General features: G+C 44.3%; 1 protein-coding gene and 1 long non-coding RNA gene across 5 annotated transcripts in view; one reads left to right on the top strand and one right to left on the bottom strand.

Moving 5' to 3' along the window:
• Positions 1–17,626, top strand: part of ABCC2 (ATP binding cassette subfamily C member 2) — a 94,468-nt gene that overhangs the window by 65,550 nt on the left and 11,292 nt on the right. For all 3 annotated transcript variants that reach the window (XM_081548844.1, XM_081548855.1, XM_081548849.1), the window contains 11 exons: positions 1,117–1,284; positions 3,323–3,503; positions 7,456–7,576; positions 7,837–7,972; positions 8,840–9,059; positions 9,212–9,366; positions 11,529–11,684; positions 13,052–13,251; positions 14,697–14,823; positions 16,448–16,549; positions 17,080–17,223. In XM_081548844.1, the coding sequence (XP_081404970.1) occupies positions 1,117–1,284; positions 3,323–3,503; positions 7,456–7,576; positions 7,837–7,972; positions 8,840–9,059; positions 9,212–9,366; positions 11,529–11,684; positions 13,052–13,251; positions 14,697–14,823; positions 16,448–16,549; positions 17,080–17,223 (1,710 nt within the window). The remainder of the gene's footprint in view (positions 1–1,116; positions 1,285–3,322; positions 3,504–7,455; positions 7,577–7,836; positions 7,973–8,839; positions 9,060–9,211; positions 9,367–11,528; positions 11,685–13,051; positions 13,252–14,696; positions 14,824–16,447; positions 16,550–17,079; positions 17,224–17,626) is intronic.
• Positions 415–9,963, bottom strand: LOC145529131 (uncharacterized). 2 transcript variants are annotated; one of them, XR_014070945.1, is made up of 4 exons: positions 9,512–9,963; positions 7,122–7,903; positions 3,578–3,658; positions 415–702 (listed from the first exon to the last, which is right to left on the bottom strand). It is a non-coding gene; the product is annotated as an uncharacterized LOC145529131 (long non-coding RNA). The 2 variants fall into 2 exon arrangements; XR_014070946.1 differs by lacking the exon at positions 9,512–9,963 and adding an exon at positions 3,309–3,427 and having other exon boundaries at positions 7,122–7,701.

Below are 17,626 nucleotides of genomic sequence, written 5' to 3'. Positions count from 1 at the left end.
GGATGTTTTTATCCTCTTTCCCCATTATTAAAAATTAATGTATCAGTCTTTTGGGGAAAGGTCTTGAGGTTAGGAGATTGCAGATACAGCTCTAGAGTGATTTTGTTTCTTAATTCAGCATACATTTCTTGAGTACCTACTATGTGCCAGATACTATTTTAAGTGCTGGAGTTATATTCACAAACAAACAGAAAATCCACCCTGATATAGCTCTACATTCTCCTGGGGCAGGAAACAAAAACAACAAAATAAGTAAATTATATGATGTAAAATGGTAACCTGGACACACATTTAATTATTAGGTTTAAAGTTATTTATTTGAATCAAAGATATTTATTTGTATAAAGGAATTTGTGTTGCTGAACACAAGTCCGGCTGCCCACCATGCAACAAAGCCAGCCTACTGACACTGAGTTGTGGTACAGGAAAGTACAGAGTTTATTGCAGGGCCAAGCAAGGAGAATGGGCAGCTAATGCTCAAAAGACTGGAACTCCTCTGGCTTTCAGGAGAGGGTTTTTAAAGGCAACATCTGGGGTGAGGGTTGCAGCTTGTAGACTCTCTTCTGATTGGTTGGTGGTAAGTGACAGGGTGCTGTTTCAGGACTCTTAATCATCAACCTTCTGGTTCCAGCCAGTTTCAGGTCTAAGTGGTTATGGTCAGCGTGCAGTTATCATCCTCCAACTGCATGAGAATTTTTGTTTCTGCAGAACAATGTAGAGATATACAAACAGATTGTTACATATACCCCTTAAGGAGGAGCTAGGGCTCTGTTTCACAGCCGAACTGTTGTTTCTTGACTGCTTTTCCTTTGTTTCCACATTCCCTCGCTTCCCTAATTAGCAACTGCTTGGAACTCAGGAAGGCCAGGGAGACTAAAGCTTTTTTTTCTACAAATAAGAAACAGGGGACACAGAGGGGCTTTTGTACCCAGGAGGTTGCCCTGCAGGGTCCTGCTTTGTTTCAATCCTCCTTTTTATATTGCTTGAGGGGAACAGGTATGAGCCAAGAATGGGAATAAAGTTTTGGATAGAGATGTTTATCATAAATTCAGTAGAAGAACTCAGTTGTAGGGGGACTCAGTTTCCGTACTTAATAGAAATTATTTTCTTCCTCAGGGTATAAATCTCAGTGGGGGTCAGAAGCAGCGGATCAGCCTGGCCAGAGCTACCTATCAAAATTCAGACATCTATATTCTGGATGACCCTCTGTCAGCTGTGGATGCCCATGTGGGAAAACATATTTTCAACAAGGTCTTGGGTCCCAATGGCCTATTGAAAGGCAAGGTGAGAACTTATTTAAAGTGATGAAGACATGAAGAAGGGCACACATCTAGGACTGATGGGTCCTAAAGCAGATTTCCTTATTTTTCTGCCCTCCTGGGCTGCTAAGGAGATAGTATCATGCTGGTCTCGCAGGAAATGGCCTGGTGAGGTCTCCCATCTAGTGGTCATAGCTTATGTGAGAACTGGGTAGTTTGAACCTTATTCTCTGGCTCCAACATTGAGCCTCTTATTAATTAAGGGTGAATAATTATGATTAAAAAGTCCTTAGAGATCTGTGGTATAAGAAGAAATATATTTGGTTTTGTCACTAGTTCCTGACATAGAACTTGTTGTTCAGTTGCTAAGTTGTGTCCAACTCTGCAGTCCCATGGACCGCAGCATGCCAGGCTTCCCTGTCCTTCACCATCTCCTGGAGCTTGTTCAAACTCATGTGGACATGAGTCCACACGTGAGGGGAAGACTGGAATTTTCAGCCCCGAACACCAGCCTCTGGAGGGAGGAAGATGGGCTAGAGGTTGGATTATAAAAATTCTTGAATAAGGAGATTCCAAGAGCTTCTGGGTTGGTGAGAACATGAAGGTACTGGGAGAGCATAGAAATTCTGCACAAGCACCCCCTCCAGCAGCAAGTGTAGCGTGGGGGCTGGCAGCACTCTATCTTGTGTTTGGCTTGTTCCCTTCAAGATTTTTTTGAATGCTTCCACTCAGGCTGGCAGGGTTGACAGGGCGGCTGTCCCTCTGAGGCCTTTTTCCTCTCCCTCAGATCAGTGAGTCAACAGGAGCTCACTTTCCCTCCTATCTTTGGTCCTGGTTTCTGTCCTTAAAGCTAATTGGCTGCATTCATTCTTGAACTGAATACCCACTCTGGGCCTGGTTCATTGCAAAGACTGGGCAAGCAGATGAAAAGTTCTCGTCTCTGCTCTCAAGTGACTTATCTAATTGGCAGACATATCAAAAAGCAAGCAATAATATTATAACACAAGAATTATTTTTAATGGCAATCTATACAAACTATTATCTGGGGGGTTTCCCAGGTGGCTCAGTGGTAAAGACTCAGCCTGCAAAGCAGGAGACTCAAGTTTGATTCCTGGGTTTGGAAGATTCCCCTGGAGAAGGAAATGGCAACCCACTCCAGCATTCTTGCCTGGGAAATCCCATGAACAGAAGAGCCTGGCGGGTTACAGTTCATGGGGTTGCAAAAGAGTCAGACATGACTTAGCAGCTAAACCCCAACAGCATACAAACTACAGAGGAAACATTGGAGAAATACCCAGTTCTTGCCTGGGGACTCAGGAAAGTCTACCAGAAGGGTTGGCTTTGAGCTGAGACTCAAAGATGGGCACCTCCTGCATCTTCGTGATATGAGTGATCTAGTGTCTGTGGGGCTGTCTGTAGAAACTAGAGGCAGTGGGCTTGGGCTGTTGCTCCAGAGGCTCATCTCAACACCATGACCCCTACTTGAGCCTCATTACTCATCTGCAAGTGTTCATCTTTCTTTGAGTGGAATCCCTGTGTCAGGAGTCAGTGTGGTCCATAAATAGACAACAATACAAGGAGTGCCAAGTCCTCCACACCAGGGAGGGCCTGGGCCAAAGACAAAGTTCCCTGCCCTGTAATGTTTCTTACATGTTAAAATAATCTGGGCAGTTCTTGTTAGATCAGTGGTTTCCTGGTTAGTGAGAGGGCAGTTAGTTTTGCATGCCTCAGTTGTATTGATAGCCCTTGATCTCAGGTGACATCCCTAAGCCTAACTCTTGGCTGCCCAGAAAGCTGGAGGGAAATGTGTGCAGGATAAACCTCATTGTCACTACAGGAATATAACTGAATATATTCATGATGACGGGAGTCTCATTTTACACACAGGGTCAGATTTTAGGATGAGATGTGGGGAAGTAAAGAGGAAGTAAAAGAAAGAGGTCAAGTGGTCAGGGCCACATTTGGAAGCAAAGCCCCACAGTGACTCTGTTTTTCCTTTTAAAGAGTAAGCTAAAGAAAGGTGGTCACAGGATCATCAGCACAACTTACTGTTATTTTTACAGACTCGAATCTTGGTGACACACAGCATTCACTTTCTTCCCCAAGTGGATGAGATTGTGGTTGTGGGGAATGGCACCATCCTGGAAAAGGGATCCTACAGCACTCTGCTGGCCAATAAAGGATTGTTTGCTAAGAATCTGAAGACATTTGTGAAACAGACGGGTCCTGAAGATGAGGCCACAGGTATGTGAAGAGGATTGGGACAGGATAGAACTTGGATGTGGAAGGGACAGGAGTAGAAAACTACCACTATTTACCTGCTGACCTGTTCAGTATCCAGTGAACTAGATTTGGAAGTGAATTAGCCAGAGATTCAATATCTGTTCTTTCTGTGTTTTCTGTAAAGAAACACAAACATAGACATTTTTTGTCTGAGCCAAACTAGGGGCCCATCTGGCTCATCTGGCCTCTGACATGCAATCATAGGTTACTCTTTAGAAGATGGGGCTTCCCTGATAGCTCAATTGGTAAAGAATCTGCCTGCAATGCAGGAGACCTGAGTTTGATTCCTGGGTCAGGAAGATCCCTTGGAGAAGGGTTAGGCTACCCACTTCAGTATTCTTGGGCTTCCCTTGTGGCTCAGCTGGTAAAGAATCCGTCTGCAGTGCGGGAGACCTGGGTTCGATCCCTGGGTTGGAAAAATCCCCTGGAGAAGGGAAAGACTACCCACTTCAGTATTCTGGCCTGGAGAATTCCACGGACTGTATAGTCCATGGGGCCGCAAAGAGTCGGACACGGCTAAGCGACTTTCAGTTCAGTTAGAAGATGACTGGAGGTATGGGGTGATTAGCTCTTGTGGGAAAGACTCCAGGGGCAGGAGGGACACCCTTTTAGGGAATGCCCTGCTTCACATATTCCACTCTACCTATCCAAACTCATTAAAATCACTTCCTGGACAGCTTCGTAATACCTAGTATTAATAGTGTACTGCTAAATCATTGCTAAGCCCTAACAGAGGAATCTTGACTAACATACCAAAAACCACTGGGTGTTTCAAACCAGAACAGAAGCATGGCAGTTGCATAGTCTCACAGTATACCACAGGAATGGCCCCTATCTAATATATGACCACTGGGGTCACTGATTAGTTCCAGGCAATTATGGAGCCCAGGTCTCTGAGGTCCCTCCCAAGAACCTGCCAGCAGTCATCCCAGGCATGGTTCTGGGTATCTGCTTCAGGTGGCAATTACCAACAGGAGGTCAGGACTGAGAAAGCAAGGTCTGGAGGGTGCAGGGGCATTCTGAGAGTCCATCAGAAGAGGCAGAAACTTCAGAGCCTGGAAGTGGGAGCACATTCAAGCCTCGAGGTCAGAAATATGTGATAGTTTTAAACCACAAGAGTCTTAAAGAAAAGCCTAAACCAGGAAGTCTATAAACACTGGCAAGACAGGTCAGAAACAAGACTGACTTTTGGTGTCTTAGGTGACCTTAGGATGGTGTGGGCTACAGGGACTGGGAGCCAGCCCAGGAAAGTTGGGCAGGGATACCAGCAGGAAGGAAGGGGTCAGAGCTTTCCATCAGCCTTTATGTGCTCTGGGGATTGGCCTGGAGAAAACAAAAAGCACCTGCCTGGGAACTGAAGGTCTCCAGCAAAGGGCAGGGTCTGATGCTGGATCCCCCTGAGTTACTGCTCAGTCAACCACATCACCACAACCTGCACAGGTTTCTCATTCTAATTCTAAACTTTTTTCTTCTGATTTGCCTGGATCTGAGTTCTATTTATCTAAACCCCCATGGGTAGCCGGTCCCTTTGAAAAATCCTGTCTTTTGTGTACAGAGAGAGTTTGCAAACCCTTGTTGTGGGACACACTGATAGGCCATTTCTGAGAAGTTGTGTAAGCCGCAGTGCCTGGCATGCTGTTGTGCTGTTTCCAGGGCTCAAGGTACAGACCCCAGACGGTAGAAGAAAGGAAAGGGCAAGAGGGCAAGGTAACCTGTGTCAGTGTTGGCTCAGTGTTTCCTAATTAGCTGCTGTAACAAAACACTACAAACTTGGTGTCTTACACAACAGAAATATATTGTCACTCAACCGTTCTAGAGGTGAGAAGTCCAAAATCAAGATGTCAACAGGATTCGTTCCTTCTGAAGGTGACAGGGAAGGATCTATTCCAGGTCTTTCTCCAAGCTTCTGGTGGTTTGCTGGCAGTCTTTGGCATTCTTGGCTATAGATACACAACATCAACAACCTCTGCCTTCATCTTCACATGGTTTTATCTCTTATGTACATTTGTGTCCACATTTCCCCTTTTCATAAGGACATCAGACGTAATGGATCAGGGGCCCATCCCTGTGGGCCTAATAGAGATATTCTCCATTTGGTGAGAACTTTCCTTTAGAGACCCAGATCCAACCCCTGGGTGGGGACGATTCCCTGGAGAAGGAAATGGCAACCCACTCCTGTATTCTTGCCTGGAGAATTCCATGGACAGAGAAGCCTGGTGGGCTACAATCCATGGGGTCACAAAGAATCGGACATAACTGAGTGGCTAACACTTTCTCTTCACTTCCTTTAGATCTTGAGACATGGTTTCCTGTTGTTTTTTGAGCATACTTATCATAGCTGATTTAAAATCTTTGTCAATAAGTCCAACACCTGTGCTTCCTTGAGTACAGTTTCTGTTGATTGCTTTTTTTTTCTTCCTGTGTACAGCCCCATACTTTCCTGCTTCCTTGTATGTCTCATTTTTTGTTGAAAATTGATCATTTTAATTAGTTTAACAATTCTGGAAATACAAGCTCTCTCCTCTCCTTCCTCCACCAGAGTTTCTTGTTGTTCCCCCTCCTAACGTTTAATTTCCCGAACTAATTCTGTGAAGTCTGTGTTCTTTATCTCATGTGGTCACTGCCGCTCCTGCTTGGTTGGCTTAGTGGTCAGATAATGACCAAGAGGTCAGAGGTTTCCTTAAGTGCCCACAACCAATAAGTCACTCAGCCTTTGCTGAGAGGCTCTGTGGGAATGAGGGCTAGGGGGCATGTCTTTTTTAACAAGCCAGCAGGTAATTTACAGTTCCATCTCAGTCTTTGTTGCCTGCTTGTCCAGAGTTTGAAGTTAAGCCAGAGGTAAGGGAATAAGACATTCTTAAGTCTTTCCTGGGTGGGTGTGCAACCCTACACATGTATAAGACATACTTAATTGCTAGGAATATATTGAAGATATCAAAACTCCCTATGAATATCTTATTCCCCCAATTTTTTTTTTTCTTTTAAGTTCTTGGTCAGTTTCTTATTTGCCCCAACTGTTATCACTGACACAGGCAGCTGAGATGTTAAACAACAACTGCTGATTGTTAGAGTCAACTCCAAGACAGGCCCAATAAAGACAAAGCCCTGTGAATGAGGTTTTCCAGAGGACTGCCAGACTGGTCAAATAATGACAATTGTCCAGCAATGAGGTTTGGGGCATGTTCTGAACCCACCCTGTTCCCTCCAGCAGCTGCTAGGTTACAATAATTGTAATTGGTTTGCAGTTGGTTTTCTAGAATACAGCAGACCTAAGGAGAGGGCAATGGAAATAGGGTAAATTAAACTACTACAAAGCTTACTGTTCTTTCTGAGATTTAGCCTCTTTTCTTAAATAAATGCTCCTTGGATTTTTGCAAGCCTTTGGTTAACTTCAAAGTTATGGAAAATTTGGTTTTGATAATTTTTGGCCATTATGCTCATTGCTTTTACAGAAGTCTCAATTTCTGGAGGTCATTACCATTTCCACAGCCCAAGCTGTTTTACCTTTTCAGGGTATGCTTTTTAAAAATGCTTTAAATTATTTGAATTTCAAGCAGAACATTTTAAATTTGCACTCACCTTTTTAGCCAGTTCTGGGGAAATGACTCTACTGTTTGTCTCCTATAATCCTTAAAAGTTCTTTCCTGCTCCAAAGGAACTTAGAAGTTTCTGGAAATACTCTCCTTTTTGCCTTTTCTCTTCCAGTGAAATATTAACTCATCTTTCCTTTATTCTGGTATTTCTCAAAGAGATGCCCTAATAAATAGTATTTCTGGAGTAAAAGTTTCCAACCTGTATGTACATCTGAGATCTCTTGTCAAGGCCAACAAGATCAGAAAAGACTTCTCTCCTTGTTCGTGGGGCTGTGATAGCTCTATGCAGCTCTCTCCCTAACCTTTGATGTGTCTCCTAGTCAATGAGGACAGTGAAGAAGATGACTGTGGGCTGGTGCCCAGTGTGGAGGAAATCCCAGAGGATATGGCCTCCTTGTCCATGAAAAGAGAGAACGATCTTCATCGAACGCTGAGCCGCAGGTTGGTCATCTGTTCAGCTGGCAGCCCCCGTTACTTCCATAGTTCCCCTTGATCATCCTCTTTTTCTCTTTTTTTCCCTGAGTGTCCACATGGATGCTCCCAGCTCTCCTTTTGTTTCTGAGCATGGGGAGTAGGGTTGGGGTGGTGTGTTTCCGCTGTGGTCACCTGCTCTGAAATGCACTGTGATGCAAACAGAATGACTGTGACACCTGCTTCCAAGAAGACACTTGGAAGGGAAACTTCCCCTCACCATCTTGCAGATCTAGGTCCAGTAGCAGGCGTCTGAAGTCCTTAAGAGACTCCTTGAAAATTCGGAATGCAAATATCCTGAAGGAAGAGGAAGAACCAGTGAGAGGACAAAAACTCATTAAGAAGGAATTCGTACAAACTGGAAAGGTGAATGCCACAATAAAAAGTACCACTCATTAGAGGTGATAGAAGGCTTGGGATTTGAATATTTTTAAGTTTGATGATTTGAATACATATCTATAGAGGAATATGACTTATGTGCTCTGCCAGCCTTTAAATTTATCATTGAAATGTTAGCAGAGGCTCTAGGCTCTTTATCAAATCGTACTTCCATGAAGAATGACACATGCCCTGTGAATATCTTCATACCACACTTCACGCAGTGAAAGCAACAAAAATGAGATGCAATTCTGGGAGCCAGAGAATACCAATCTATCAAGCTCATAGCACACAGTTCAAATTAATAAAACTTAAGACCAAGCTCTTAAATTTAAGGTATTAAACATTAATAAAACAAGGTCTGTGGTATAGCCTTATCTGTCCCACTCTGTTTTTATATCTGTTCCTCTTAATTTCATCTAGAAGTTCATTAATAATCTGATGGTTATTTACCCTGCATTGTATTTCAGCATTAATTATTATCTTGCCAAGTATAGAAGTGTGATCCCTTATCAAATTTTGCTACTTGCTATCCACTTTCCCAAAACATTGCATTCCCCCATGATTGATATTCTGGTAATTCCTCACCAGAAGTCAGTAGTGTGTGTTGGTTGCTCATTGTGCCGGACTCTTTGCAACCCCATTGACTGTAGCCTGCCAGGCTCCTCTCTCCATGAGATTCTCCAGGCAAGAATACTGGAGTGGGTTGCCATTCCGTTCTTCAAGGGATCTTCCCAACCCAGGGATTGAATCCGGGTCTCCTGCATTGCAGGCAGATTCTTTACCATCTGAGCCATCAGGGAAACCCAAAATGCCAATAGGAATTCTACTAACACTGAGGTGGGGGCTTTGCAGGTGAAGTTCTCCATCTACCTGAAATACCTGCAAGCAATAGGATGGTGCTCGATAGTCTTCATCCTCTTGGCATTTGTGATCTATTATGTGGCTTTTATTGGATCAAACCTCTGGCTCAGTGCTTGGACCAGCGACTCTAAAAAATACAACGGCACCAACTATCCATCCTCTCAGAGGGACCTGAGAGTTGGCGTCTATGGAGCTCTGGGAATAGCACAAGGTATGTGTGATGGCTACAACAGCTGTCCCTGAGACAGTCTGTCAGGTCCACTTACTTTGCCTTGACTCGGGAAAGCATTTGCCATTGTGTCCCTGGCACAAGTCTTCAGGGGTCCCTGTGTATGGTGCTAACTACACTGCTTCCATTTCTAGGTTTCTTTGTGTTCATAGCAAATATCTGGAGTGTCTATGGTTGCAACCATGCATCAAACATCCTTCACAAGCAACTGCTGAGCAATATCCTTCGAGCACCCATGAGTTTTTTTGACACAACACCCATAGGTCGGATAGTGAACAGGTTTGCTGGTGTAAGTATCTCAAGGGCTGCAAGATGCATTTATGGCTGAGGATCTTTCTGTTTCTGACAGGGAAAGAATTCTCATTTTCCCCTAGACATCACTGGGCAGTTCCAGTTGTTTGGTCCCACTTAGCAGGCAGATGTTTCTGAAATACCTTGTGTGTGGTCCTAAGGGTCCTGGGGATACAGGGATGAACCACGGTGGCCCTTTAAGTAGGTCACCAATGAGTGAGGGAGATGGCCAAGGAAATAAAGGATGATGACAGAATATGGGAAAACCAGGAACAACAATGCGCACAGTGGCATTCTGCGAGTATGAAAGAGTGACAGAAAAAAGAGGTACGAGCTGCATCTGGATGACTGAGGGTGGGAAATGTCAGAAAAGGTGAGATTTAAGTGGTAGAAGTTAGCCAGAGAGATGGGGGATCGGGGTGGGGGTGGGGGTGACAGCACTAGAAGCGGGATGTGAAGGATTACTCTGCAGGGGAAAAACACAAGTGAAGGCAGAGTCACTGGTTGTGACAGTGAGTAAAAGTGATAGCGGGACAACCCTTTGCTTGGTCGCTGCTTCCAGTCCTGAAACTCCCATCTTTGATGCTTTACAAATAAGTAAACGAGGTCGGGATTATAGAATCTTGTGATTTTAATGGAGTTCTGGAACACTGTCTCCATCGGCTGCAGATTCTAGAACCCTTAGCATTTGTTCATTCAACATTTATTGGGTACCTGCTATGAGCCAAGGACTGTACTGGGGATTGAGATGCTCAGTAAATGCAAAGGTCATAGATGGCTCTCTACCACGGACCAGACTGAACTCATTGATTCTTAATGAATATGAGATGGAAATTTCAGGAACATAGAAAACCAGACAATTCAGAGTAATGTTCAACTATCGCCAACAGAATTTTCAAACTTTTGTTTATAGAAGAGGGTGCACATTTTTAGTAATGTCTTAGTAGCTCTGAGCCCTTATGTGTTTGGTTTGTAGCAGACACAGAAAGTCTAGCTCCCAGCCTACAGCCAGGTTTTGGGGACATGGTGACTGCTTCAAAAGTGGGCTGGCTCCCACTTGTCATCTTCCTCTGCAACAAAAATGGTGGGCATGATGTCATTGAAGACAATTAACATGGGCTTTCTGCTCTTTAATAGAGCCTTAAAAAGGACATAATTTTGGATGGGGAGATTTCTCACAGGAATTTTGCAAAGATTGCACACTCTTTTCCAATGTTGCAATATATATATGTATTCTGCATGCTCATTCACTTTAGTCATGTCCGACTCTTTGTGGCCCTATGGACTGTAGCCCATCATGCTTCTCTGTCCATGGGGATTCTCCAGGCAAGAAGACTGGAGTGGGTTTCCATGCCCTCCTCATAACTGTGTTCAGGGTTGAGACAAAAAAAGAAGTTCTCACTATCAGTTCTGTGCAGATTACTTTTGACCATTAACTGGCATAGATTCTCCATCCTTCCTTCCTCCCCTACCTCCATCTCTTCTTAAAGGCTCAGCCATCGGCTCCAGAGGACCTGGGATCTAACTCTCCTTTATGGTCTGAGTCACCTCCACCACAAAACTCAGCATACAATTAATGATAATTTCCTTTTTCATGCAAAAACAGTTAGCAAAATATGACTGTTGCCTAAGTAACTCAATATAAGTTCTCTGTGTTTTCTTTTTCAGAAGATTATGTATATACACATATAATTACTTATATATATAATATGTATATATGTATAATAATACATATATATTAAACATATATAATATATTGTTATATATACATTTTATATATATATTATATATAATACTATATATCATTATTTATTTGGAACATGGGAAAAAGGAAATTGTCATTAATTGTAGAGTGAGTTTTGTGAGGGAGGTGGCTCAGACCATAAAGGAGAATTAGATCCTGGGTCCTCTGGAGCAGGTGGCTGAGCCCTTAAGAGGAGATGCAAGTAGGGGAGGGAGGAAAGATGGAGAATTTATATCAGTTAAGAGTCAAAAGTAATCTTCACAGAGCTAATAGTTGGTGGGGGTTTCTTTTTTTCTCTCAACCCTGGACAGTTATTTGCATTCTGATGTGACTAAGCAAATTCCCTACTGCAACTGAGAAGGTGTAAAATGTCCCAGGAATTCATGAGCACACCATCTCTCCTCCTGTGTCCCTAGGATATCTCCACAGTGGATGACACGCTCCCCATGTCTTTACGCAGCTGGGTCTTGTGCTTCCTGGGCATCATCAGCACCCTGGTCATGATCTGCCTGGCCACTCCCATCTTCGTCGTTGTCATCATTCCTCTTGGCATCATTTATGTGTCTGTTCAGGTAGGTTTGGAAATGACTAGGTTTCCCTTCTTCTCTACTCATAAAAGCTTAAGTTCTTCTCTTGTGTTTATGGCTAGTCACTCCCCACCTCTCGAGCATCCTTGTCATTGAGTCAGATATTAACATACCATCTTCACAATGGTGAGGTTGTTGGTGGCTTCTAGAAGAGGTGTGCTAAAGCTGCTTCCTTGGTTGGCTTAGGTTGATCTACTTGGAGATGTCCCTCAGCAGCAGCCCAGTCTCTTTTCACTTCAGGGCAGTTCTCCTTTCTCTGGGGTGTCTGTGGCAGGGTGGTGGGGGTGGGGGTGGGGGTGGAGTTCAGGCTCAACTCCAGTGTGGTCTTGAGGGCACAAGTAGTTTGATAGCCAAGCCTCAAGGAAAACTAGAGCAAGTAGAAAGGGCTCCATGACTGTAATAAGGGGAGGGAATGAGGGGAAGGAAGCTGTAGAGAGAATTCTTGTCCCAGCAGCTACCTTTGGGATGAACTGATCACCTTGAGAAAACAATCCTTAAGCCCTTCAGTGAAGGACAGCCTTGTGGCTGTGGTAAGTTTACACTGCTGGGCTTTGGGTTGAGTTCCTCAGGTATGTTGTCATCTCTGTAAGTAACAAATCAACAAATAGGAGGCAGGATATTTGAGGAAATTTCCATGTATAACATTTTGAATTCTGACTCTCCCATGCCTAGCTCTTCCCTAATTTCAACAAATCCTCTGGGTTTCCCTGGTGGCTAAGACAGTAAAGAATTCACCTACAATGCAGGAGACCCAGGAGGGTTGGATCCCCTGGAGAAGGGAATGGCTACCCATTCCAGTATTCTTGCCTGGAGAATTCCATGGACAGAGGAGCCTGGCAGGCTACAGTCCATGGGGTCACAAAGAGACATGACTGAAGCATCTTAGCACGCACGCATCAGCATACCTTTCTTGAGCCACTTATTGCCCATCTCTCCTTTCCGAGCCCCTTGTTCCCCAGCTGCATTTATCCCTAATAGAGACCATTTTTCTCACTACTGTCATTTAGAAATATGTGCAAAAAAAAAAAAAAAAAAAAGAAAAGAAATATGTGCAGATTCTTGGGAGCATATGGATTAGGCTGACAAAACTCCTTGGAATATTCCAGCCTCTAGGCTGGAATAGTGTCTTGCTTTCATGCTCCCCTGTTCCCCACCAACTCCAGATCCTCGCATCGTCCTCTTCCTCTGAGCCTCTCTCATCTCTCCTCTAGTGGGAGCCAGATCAGAGCTGCCTCTTGTTCAGATGTGGGCTCTGGCTCCAAAGTAATGAATGTTGGTCACAGCCATGAGGGAAGAGGTAACAGCATATGTGATGTGATCATGTGACAGATTGTTCACTTTTTTGGGTCCAGATATTTTATGTGGCTACTTCCCGCCAGTTGAGACGACTGGACTCTATCACCAGGTCCCCAATCTACTCTCACTTCAGTGAGACTGTGTCAGGTTTGTCTGTTATCCGCGCCTTTGAGCACCAGCAGCGATTTCTAAAGCAAAGTGAGACGGCGATTGACAACAACCAGAAATGTGTCTTTTCTTGGATTACCTCCAACAGGTGAGACTGCCCCCAGATACTCACCCAGATATGTGTACTTTGGAGTTCTACGTGTTTGACATTAGCTGTGGGAGGGTAGGCATGGCCCGAAATGTGACATTCACTCTGGCCAAACACGCCCGTCATGTGAGAAGAGAGGGGAAAGCATGAGCTTCGGAGACTGGTTCCTGTATCTGCTCTGCTACTTCCCAAGCTGGGGGAGTTTCCCCTCAGAAAATCTCATTTTCTTTGTTTTTACAATGGCTGGAACACAACCTGTCTCATGGAGGAAGTCACATGACACTGCTCAGCATCTTGTAACACAGATTCTGTCCAAGTGCTGGGTGAGCCAGACATTCTGTTTGCTTCCCTGAGAGTGGATGTGTGGTTGTCCATAGGCAGGACAGTTTTTGTAGGTGGGAAAGAAGCAGAAGTTCCAGCAGAGGAGAGCTGGAAAATTTTAGGTAAAATCAGTAATGACAGAAATGAAAACCTCAAATCCTGTGAGGTGAATCCAAAAAGGCTGAGCAGTCTTGGTTCTTCCATCTTCATTAGACCTTGGCGTGTCCTTGGAGGAGGAAGATCTTTTTCAGGAAACGAAAGCTCTTGAGTGGTTTCTACACTGTCCTGCACTGTGAAGGGCAGGCTAATGATACTTAGTAGTATTTGGAACATGAAGAGGTCAGAAATTTGATTGTAAAGGTATTTTACATCTTAGATACTTTCCAAGAAGGAAAGAGTCATTTTTCTGTTGGATGCCCCTTGTAAAATATGCATCATATTTATTTGTAGATATGCTAGAATTATTTGTACAAATTTAGGTAAGCACACTTTACTGGGAAAGTCAGTTTTTATAAATTACATCAATCTATATACTATTCAGTTCTCTACAAAGCCCAACGTATCTCCCTGTTATCAGCCCATACCTAACTTCTCTCCACCTCCTATTTTTTCTCCATCTTTTTAAAATCATGAAATCAGACAAGATACATTGAACCTTCCTGTGGTGACTTCTTTTTAACCTTACATATGAATTCTTTATGCCATTGTTGACCATGCCTAATCAAAAGAACTCATTTGAAACATTTGTTAAAATGCAGATTCCTAAAAGTCATTCCCTGAATCTCCTGGGGAAGAGTCCACGAATTTTTGGCACAGATTTGTATATTTTTAACAATTGCCACCAGATGATTCTTATGATTTGGCAAGTTTGGGAGGCACTGAACTATAGGATTCCTTTAGCAAACTCTTCCAGTATCTTTAAAAATGCAATTTATTTTCGAAAATCCAAAATTTAAAAGACTTTAGGAAAACATGGCATGGTTAAACTAAGGCACCTCCTAAGAAGACAGTCCTACCAACTCAAGCCCTCTCAGAATGTTCTGGGAGCCCTGCACTTGCTGGGTAAGGTAAGGAGGGTGACACCTCTCAGTGACACCTCTTTCTCTGGTTCTGTTGTCCTCCAGGTGGCTTGCCGTTCGTCTGGAGCTGATTGGGAACCTGATCGTCTTCTTTGCATCCTTGATGATGGTTATTTATAGAAATAACCTAAGTGGGGACACTGTGGGATTTGTTCTGTCCAATGCACTTAATGTGAGTCTGGTTGGGAGTTTGGTTGAATTAATGCATTATTCTTAAATGCATGGTATATCCTAGACTAAGTCTAGGGTATACCATGGAGTCCACGCTCTGGATTCCTTTTTAGATCCAGACAGACCAGGAGAGACTGAGGTTCAAACCCTGTCTGCATCTCTTACTAATTATGTAACCCATGGACATGCTCCTTAACCTTTCTAAGTAGGTGCCAGTGTCATCTGGGAAACCGGATATATATTTTGTTGCCCTGAGGAGTTAAGAAAGTAATCTCATGTGATTCAACCTAATAGTTTCCCGTCTCTTTGCCTCTTTACTTGATTATAGTCAAAAGAAAAACTAAGTATTTCTTTTGTAATATAGCAGTAACCAGAAAGTCTTTTGAACAAATAGCTTCTATGCTTATTTTGTTAAATCACAGAATAATTGGAGTTCACTTTAATGAAGAATATAGAGTCTAATAGAACTATATAATGCATCCCCCACTTGACTAAGGGATAAATATCAGACATTATTTCTTACTGCCTAAGACAGAGACTGGCACCACAGTGAAAGTTTAGTAAATAATACTCATTTAATGAGTCATTTGGCCATCTTTTGTGGAAACTTTCTGAACTAATATCTTGGGGTCTGCATAGCTGCCAGCAGGCTCTACATGGTGCTGTTTTCAGTTGGAGTCCATAAGACCCAAAGGTGATCATGGTGGAAAAGGACTCCGTCATTCACCAGAATCACTGGGTTCCTTGTGCCACTGCTCTTTCATCCCCTCAATTCTAGGCTTATTAACCTAGAACAGACAGGGCAAAGAGTTGGAGAACTATTAGACTGAACCAAAAGAACATCATTCAGATATCAACAATTCATATGGGCCAGCTGACACCAAGTAGTTACCCTTAGTCCCCAGCCTCCTGAGCTTTCCCTGTGTCTAACTACCATGTGCTCAACAAAGATTCCTGAGAGTATGTGCCAGGCCTATGTTTTTGCCTGTAAGAAGACTGCATCTGAGAAGCTTGCCTCTGAGTGACCCACAGATGCCCTGGACTCTGGCCCAGGTCATGACAGCCATCTTCCTGTTGGTTAGATTTATCTCTGCAATGGCAGGAAGGCACTTGAATTAACTGGGGTAACAGAGGACAGGGGTCCACGTGGATGTCCCACCTTGAGGGTTGGCTTCTCAGTCGAGCTGTTGTTAATTGAGAGCAGAGAAAGGCAGCAGCTTTTTAGAAGGCCTGTTCCTACCCCTACCCCATGTCTTTCCTTATGCTTTCCCCATTGGAATGCTACCCCTAGACCCTAATGACTTATAGGTGGGAGAGCCAAGTTCGGGTCCCACTGCACTAACAGCCAGCCTTTCTAGCCTCAGTGTTGGCGCCAGGCCACTCCAAGCCCCTGGTGTCATTCCTGTGAGCACCACAGAGTTGAGCACTCAATTGTTCCCCCACCATTTGATGCACTGGGCTCATTTCCTCCTCCAAGGAGGTGTGGATTGTCTCTTATCCTCCTCCTTGCTGTCTTGTAGAGCCCGGCTTAGTGCTAGGTACCGAGGAGGCACTAGATTGACCTTGTGGTTTGACTAGTTGGGTTGGTTTGAGCCTCAGATGATCATCTTCTGGTTTCTCTGTAGATCACACAAACCCTGAACTGGCTAGTGAGGATGACATCAGAAATAGAGACCAACATTGTGGCTGTTGAGCGAATAACTGAGTACATAAACGTGGAAAACGAGGTAAGGAGGAATCAGAGGAACCTAGGGACAAGGCCAAAAAAGAAAAAAGCTGATGCTTTGAGAACGCATCTTCACTTTATCTAGAGATTTCACACGGGGTCATGAAGGTTCTCTGGAAGTTTCCCTTGCTCTGACAAAAAGGACCTAATTTTTTGAAACCTAGAATAGGTAATGGTTTGGGAGAAGTCAGATCTTGGGATTGCATCAAGTTAAATGGTGGCTTCATTCTCAGAGCAACCTCATAGCCTAGTTTCTTTAATTGAGTAAGGTAGGAACCTTCTCAGCCATCCTAGTGGCTCAGATGGTAAAGAATTTGCCTGCAATGTGGGAGACCTGGGTTAGACCCACGGGTCGGGAAGATCCCCTGAAGAAGGAAATGGCTGGAAGAACCAGTCTAGTTCCATCTGTTCAAAGCAGATGCTCATAAGTGGCTGGGACACTGCTACTCTGTGCTGGGACATGAATCCTAGGGGGGATTGTTGAGTGAGTTGTCACCACATAAAGCACTTTTCCTCCTGTCTCCTGGCCAGGCACCGTGGGTGACTGATAAGAGGCCTCCAGAAGGTTGGCCCAGCAAAGGGGAGATCCAGTTTAGCAATTACCAAGTACGGTATCGACCTGAGCTGGATCTGGTACTGAGAGGGATCACCTGTGACATTAAGAGCACGGAGAAGGTAGGTGGAGCTGAAGAAAGGCCTGGGTGAGTCCCTGTGGACATAGAAGTGGAGACCAGTGGACTCTGGGCTTTCTTCATCCAGTTGGAGAGGGTGGGCGCAGTTCCGATGCCCTGAGGTGTAGGGACAGAGTGCCATCACTAGAGGGCAGGATATCCACACAGGATCAAACAGACTTCCTAAGCTCGTAAGGGCTTTCTTGCTCTGCCCTCCCCGGCCTCCCAGCTGGCATCCTCTCCTCCTATGGCAGATGGGCTCATTTCCTATAAGCCTCAAGGCTTACAGGGGGGAAGTCAGGAAGCAGCGACCTGGGGAAGGAACTGGTGGACGCCTGTGTGGAGATTGTCCCTGCAGAGAGAATGGGGTGGTTCTCCTTCTGGTGTGCAAAGTCCTGGTATGGTGT

The sequence above is a fragment of the Giraffa tippelskirchi genome, chromosome 2, assembly GCF_054371585.1.
Source record: "Giraffa tippelskirchi isolate mGirTip1 chromosome 2, T2T-mGirTip1v1.2.pri, whole genome shotgun sequence".
NCBI classification, from domain to species: Eukaryota; Metazoa; Chordata; class Mammalia; order Artiodactyla; family Giraffidae; genus Giraffa; species Giraffa tippelskirchi.
The sequence above is the reverse complement of the archived record's forward strand: the minus strand, read 5'-3'. Positions and strand labels throughout refer to the sequence as shown.